The sequence below is a fragment of the Mus pahari genome, chromosome 9, assembly GCF_900095145.1.
Source record: "Mus pahari chromosome 9, PAHARI_EIJ_v1.1, whole genome shotgun sequence".
Lineage (NCBI taxonomy): Eukaryota > Metazoa > Chordata > Mammalia > Rodentia > Muridae > Mus > Mus pahari.
In genome coordinates, this window is record NC_034598.1 from 9,073,302 (window position 1) to 9,079,963 (window position 6,662).

The window sequence follows — 6,662 nt, forward strand, 5'->3', positions numbered from 1 at the left end:
CTGCCATCGAAGCTGGGCCAGGGCCAGGCCAGCCTGGGAACCACCTTGGGGCAGAGGAGTCAGGGCTGTGGCAGGCAGTGGACATTGGCAGGAAGGACACATGCCACCCAGGGAATTCCTTCTTTCTTAGTGAGGATAATGCTTCAAAAACCATCAATTTCCTATATCTATTTAACTCGAGGGAACAAATTTACTTCACACTGCAGATACACTCAAATTGTAGGTCCTTTTTAATTGTTCATATTCAGTATCTGGTTAAGCTGCGACCCAGACCTTCCAGATTAGCTTAGCTAATGGTCAGTCCTGGCCACAAGCATGCTGCCTGTCCCTACGAGCAAGCCCGGTAGACAGCCTGTATTTGTAGACCAGGTATCTTATAAGAGACGCTTGAGACACACATCCCATTTCCCCAGACGAGTCAAGTCAGCAGCAGAAAACCTCGACTCGCTTTATAAAAAGATGGGAGGAGAAAGGTGCCTTCTCTGGTATGAGCTGGTTTAGTGGACAGGCAGTGGGTATGGAGAAGAGACAGCAGCCCTTCCCCCAGGCAGGTTCCAAGAGTGTTTGGGCACGGAGACACACTTCCAGATGTGCACACACAGATGTGGATTAAACGTAGGATAGGCAGCTTTAGAGCTGTCAGGTACAGCCACCGAGTGCCATCAGTACGGGCACACACCTCTGACAAGACACAGGCTTTCTGTTGGTATAGCATTGTTCTTTCTTTCTTCTCCCCCCCCCCCCCCCAAGCCAAACATTAGCCTTGTCAGATCGCAACAGTCTTATAAGCCTGGTGTGGCCCTCACTGCTGCAGGACTGGGACAAAGAGATGATGTTACAGTCTGGTTTCTATGGCAACGGAGGAGGGTAATGAAAACTGAAATGCAGGAAACACCCATTCTGACTATTGTGACATAATTCAGTTTCTTACAAGGAAGTAACTATCTAAGAAGCAGAAGTATCATTACCTGGCAGCTCCTGTTTGCAAAAAACTGTGCTGTGGATTTCTCTTAGCTGATCTGTACAGAGGAAAGAAACACCACACACACACACACACACACACACACACACACACACACACACACACGCACACAGAGTCCTCGCTTTCTGCATGTAAAATGTGTGTGTGTTCTTTAGAAGCCAGCGGTTGGCTGGTTTTCCGGACATGATGTGGTTGAAGCTGTCATCGTAATGGAAATTCACTGCTGTAGCTATGGTAAATCGAGTGTTCTGCCTGTACTGAATGCATTAGTCTAATGAGATGTTTGCAGCGGCGGCGAGCAGAGCTGCTGGCGACTAGCTGTGAGGCAGGCGTAGCACACGGGTGGAAGATAGCTTGTGCCATCCTCGCAGTGCGTGTGCAGGAAGTCACCTGTCTTCTAAGCCAACACTTCAGACCTCAGCAAGCAACACCCTGATCAGGGCTCTGTGACCAAGCTGTAGGTAAGGGAGACGCATGCTGGCAGTGTGCTGTGGTACATTGTATGGCTCCTTCTCTTTGGGCTGGCAGCACAACAGGTTACCTGCTTTAGTTTATTTTGGAGGGTTTGCATGCCTGCCTCTCTAGCAATGCATGATGAGTCTCTGGTGCTAAAACTACTGAGCCCAGTGGGTAAACTTCAGAGTCTAACATGCAAAATACAATGTTTGATTTTTTTTAACTATATCTCAAAGGGAGATATAAAGTAAAAACATACAGTTTATATACAGTTTATAACCATTTTTGATATGTATACACTTAACCTCTCTTTAAGTCTGCATGTAAATATGTGCAATTTTTTTATTTTTTTTCAAACATGAATATGATTTTTCCTAACAATAATTTTGTCTTATTTTGTTTTATTAATTTAAAAATTGTAGTGTGGTTTAGGTTACAAATATTTACCTAAAATTGACTATTAAAATTGGCCGTGATATAAGCACTCACCAAAGCATTTGTTTTCAAGTTGAATTTTTTTTTACTTATGTTGAATGTTGCAGATGGGATATTTCATGTGTTTTTGTTGGTTGCTGATGTACCAGTCATAAATAAGGATAGTATTAATTGTTTGCAAGTTCCTGCTGTTAGTTGTTTAGGAGGAAATGACTAACAGGTTAGTATGCAATGTTTGGAGTTTTCCCAAGTTCAAAGACAAAGTCACCTCCTTCCCCCACACAGCCCTGTGGGACCCCAAATAGCTTCCACTCATTCTGCCTGCAGCCCCAGGTGTCATCTACAGATTGCCCTGCGGATGGACAGGACCAGAGGGTACAGGCATGGAGCGGGCTACTGAGTTAGCAGTTTTTACTCATCATTGATGCGTTTGAGTCTAAGTTCTTGCCATTATTTTCGACACTAAGCCAGAGGTGGCTTGCTGTGTCGTCTTTCTAGGGTCGTGACATGTCTCAAGAGGGTGAAGACTATCAGCAGCTATCTGAGAAACGGGGCTTTGTAGCTGGGACACTTTAAAAGTGACCCAGATATGGTTGTTGTGTGGTCCATGTTTTTAATTCCTTTCTCAATTAAGAACAATTTTTTTTTGAAGGGTGAGAAGCATAGATGTCTTTCCCTCCTCAAGACTTTCTTCTCATTAAAAACAAAACAAAACAGAACGTATGGAGAACTTGTAGAAGTGTGGAGATGACTGTAGAGGAGAAGGAGCCTGATTGAGACAGTATTTTATGGAACATTTTGTGTGTTTGTTGCTTGACAGAAGTGGCTCAGTAGATCTGAGTAACAGCTTCTGGGTGGCAATTACCTAGAACACTAGCACTGTGTGGCATCAAAATGCAGCTAAAATGTAAACATAGATGCCCCACGTAGAGAAGCTGTTTGGTAGCTTTACAGTCTACCTTTAAAATATAGCTGCTGTCAACTATTTTTAAAACATGAATGTGTTTCTCTCACTCTTAACATTGTGCGCGTGTGTAGAAACCTTCTCCAAATCTGCCTGTCCGACTTGTGCCATAAGAGGAAACACAGGTCCCACAAAATCCCAAATTTTAGTTGTTTTACCACATTCAAATTTCTTACCTGAGTCACGAACATTACTTTTATTTCCTTAAAAGCTGCATATGAGCAATAATGAGACAGGAAGAACGAGCCGGCAAGCATGGTTTTCTCCTGCACAGTTCTGTGAGACCATCAGTAGTTTCACTTTCTGCTTCTGGTTGTGGGGCTGAAGGTTGGAGGTCATAGGCGATCAGCTTCTAGGAAGCAAGCCAAACTCAAATGTTGTCACCTCAACCCCTCCGCTTTGATCTTGCCAACTGAATAAAACCAAGGACTTTTAATATATTCAATATTGCTTGCGTGTGATAAAAATTTGAACAATACCCTGAAGGACAAAGACAGAAGTTTTAAAATTTTTTTTGACTAAATGGTTGGAAAATCATGACCAGATTGCCTTAAACCTTTCATAACGTGGTGTTTTTTATTTGTTTCTTTTTAATCTTAATGTTGGATCTCAAATGCTTAACTGTAATAAGTTTAAGGAAATATAAAAATGGCATGCTCACTGAAGAATAGCTTTTCTGTTGGAAAGCGGGGTGTGGAACACAAAATTCAGAGTGTTTCTTAGGTCTTATCTGCAGTTTTTCCGGAGCCAAGGGCATCCCACACACACATGGACACACCCCTTGTGCCACACACTTTAGAACAAGCAGCTACCTCCGAAACTTTCAGCACCTCATGACCTCTAGGTAGCTGGGCTGGGTGCTCCTTACAGATCAGAATTCTAGCTTCCTCCTGCTTCATATTCTCAGATTTGATTTGAGAATGGATTTGGGATGAGGGTGAAGGCAGATCCCTTTCCCATGAGGGAAGTGTAAAATCGTTTTCCTGTTTCAGGAGTGATGTTTATGAGTACAGGTGCCTGTCAGGTGTGAGCGCATAGGCTTCCTTCTATTGATGGGCAAATTCAGTGTTTCTAAGAAAACTTTAAAAAAAAGAAGTTTCTTTGGATATTTTATGTCTTAATCCCGAAGTCTCCCAAGACACTTTGAGATTTACACATTTCTCTTTTTAAAATGTTTTTGTTGCTTTCAGAGACAAGTGAGGAGTCGGGGATTCAAATGGTCTCTAGGAAGAGGAAAAATCAGGTGGTTTTGGTACAAATATAAAGTTACAGAAGCCGCCAGGGTGTCTAGTAAATTACTCTAAATTTTAATTAATGAGACACAAAAGCCATACTACAAGCTTTAAAAATTACCCTTTTATCAATAAGGTGATAATTAACTTTCTCTAGAATTAGCGATTCTCTGAGCCCCGGGCAGTATGCCGCCTGCTAAGTTCGTTGGCATGCTGCCAATTTTTAACAATTGGTCTCTTGGCAAAGCTAGTGATTTTTAATTCAAATATCTATTGTGGCATTTTCAGTTGTGGCTCAAAGACCATTAAGATCACTCAAATCCTGGCGAAATCTCTGAGACCCAGAGTAGCTCGGAATATTTGGGTTGCATTAGAATTACTTTCTCTTTATTCATTTTCCCGTTTCTACCTTTTCCTCGGCAAGCCCCTAGGCTTCTGGCTGGACGCCATGGTGATGAATTATGGTTTGCGAGCATATGCACAGCAACCCTCGGGCTTCATTCATGTTGAGCTTATCTTGGTTTCAGTTCTGGAGAGCCGGAGAGGAGAGCCGGAGAGCTCCCCTACATTCCTGCAAGCTTGTGGGTGGGGCAGCGGGTGCAAAGACTTAGGCGGAGACTTGAGGGGAAAGCGCAGGTCAGAAACCTTTTTCGGTTGCGCCAGGGGTTTGCAATTTGGCTGATTTACCCATAGTGATGGCAACTGGGTGTAGAAGCCAGCCCTCCACATCTCAGGGGAGCCCCCAGCAATACTGCACGCACCCACGCACGCATACACGCACATGCATGCGCACGTATACACACACTTTTTTGGTCAGGCTGGGATGCTAGTGTGTAGGTCTAGACAGTCAGTTCCCACCGAGACAAAAGTACCTTCAGTCAGGTGAGCCTTTTGGAATAGATCAGCTCCCTGCAACCACGAGGAGCTCATTCAGCCACAGCTAAGGAGACAACACTCTTCGTGTTGTGGAGTGGTTACAGCTTGGGTTAATCTTGCAGAGAAGAAAGGAATTTATCACCCAGGGGCAGTCCTGAGTTTGTACTAAACTAAAAAAGTCATTCCATGGAGTCCTGGTGTCGCCCCGAAGCCAGGGGAAACAGGGCTCTCTGGTGTGGCTTCTCTCCCTGGCTGCGGCAGTGTCACAGGGATCTGGTGCTGCAAACCTACGGCCACCTCTCAACTCTGCAGTCCCGCAGCCACCATCTTTCAGAAAGTTTCCCTTATGAAGTACGTGAGTGAAAGTGATGTTTTGGCCGCTATACATTTATAGATCAGGTAACTGGACTCTGTTGCGCTGTTGTGGGGTTTGGGGAATCTGTGCCTTCCTACTGCCAGAGTTAGGGAGAGCGAGGACCAGCCTCGCTTTCTGCAGAAGTCACAACAGGGAGGCATGCGGCTGGCTGTAGTGAGAACACCAACATGCCAGGACAAGAGGCCTCAGTGTGCTCTGAGAGGTGGCAGTGCTGGCTGCCCAGACCCCCGACGGTGACTCAGCTTTTGAGAACTGAATATTTGGTGACAAAGCCTTTTCCCTTTCTCTCTCCCCATGCTGATTGTTTTATGTAGAGATCTCATTGGTTCAAAACAGATGCACATGGCTTGAAAGTTGTAAAGAAATGTTGTGAAGGGACTAATGCAAACGAGGCAGAGCAAATAATTGTCCAAACAGGGTCCAAGTGAAGGGAAGAGAGGGGCACTATGGGTAAGTGGCAAAGGGTGCTGGGAAAAACCCCCAGGGAAGGGGTCTAGAAAATGTACAGCTGGAGAGAAATGGCCTATAGTTCTCAGCCGACAGAGTATAGGTGGAAAGGAGGCTTCTCTTTCTCCTCCCTCTTTTACTTACATTCCATCCCAGGACATGATGGCTATAATGAGAAAACCAGGATTAAACTCATGATGTGTGTTTCCCTACTATCCAGAGCCACACCCTCAGTCCATTCCCCAGGGATGTGTGTTCTCAGAGTGGCTGTATCTGACGCTCTGCCATGGCACTGGCCCCTAAGCCAGCCTGGGGTGTCCTCAGGATTTGAATCCTGTTTTGCCTGGCAGCCAATGCCTCTGTGGGCAAGACAAGGAAGAAATAGAGAGGAGACACATGGCAGAAGCCAGTGGCGGGGGATTCATGCTTTTGATTTTTGGAAATGAGATTAGAAGTTTGTGTAACGGAAGTATCCCTTTGGACCTAACTATCTCTGGGCTACTACCATATCAGATTTGAGACTTGTTCTTTGTGTGTTTATGATTGTACAAGTGCATGCATGCATGTGTGCGTTTGTAGTAACCAGAGGTTAATATCAGGTGTCTTTCTCAATAGCTGTCTTGCTGTGTGAGACAGGGTCTCTCATGAACCTGGATCTTGCTGATTGTCCAGACTGGCTGGCCAGTGGCTCCCAGACGTCTCTTGGCTCTGCTTCCCTAGTGCTGGAATTCAGGGCTTACGTCACCATGCCTGGCTTGTTATGTGGGTGCGGGGAATCCAAACTTGGTTCTCAGGCTTGCTCAGTCAGTTCATCGACTAGACAGAGGCATCTTCAGCACCAAGGCTCATCCTCTGTGGCTTTCCTGGAAAGAGGCTGCCTTTTTTTTTTTTTTT

General features: G+C 45.0%; 1 protein-coding gene across 1 annotated transcript in view; it reads left to right on the plus strand.

Moving 5' to 3' along the window:
* The first annotated feature begins 1,256 nt into the window (after window positions 1-1,256).
* The window catches only part of Scml4 (Scm polycomb group protein like 4), a 98,403-nt gene continuing 92,997 nt past the window's right edge, over window positions 1,257-6,662 (plus strand). Inside the window, 1 exon segment of the mRNA XM_021205714.2 lies at window positions 1,257-1,443. Within this exon segment, the coding sequence (XP_021061373.2) occupies window positions 1,257-1,443 (187 nt within the window).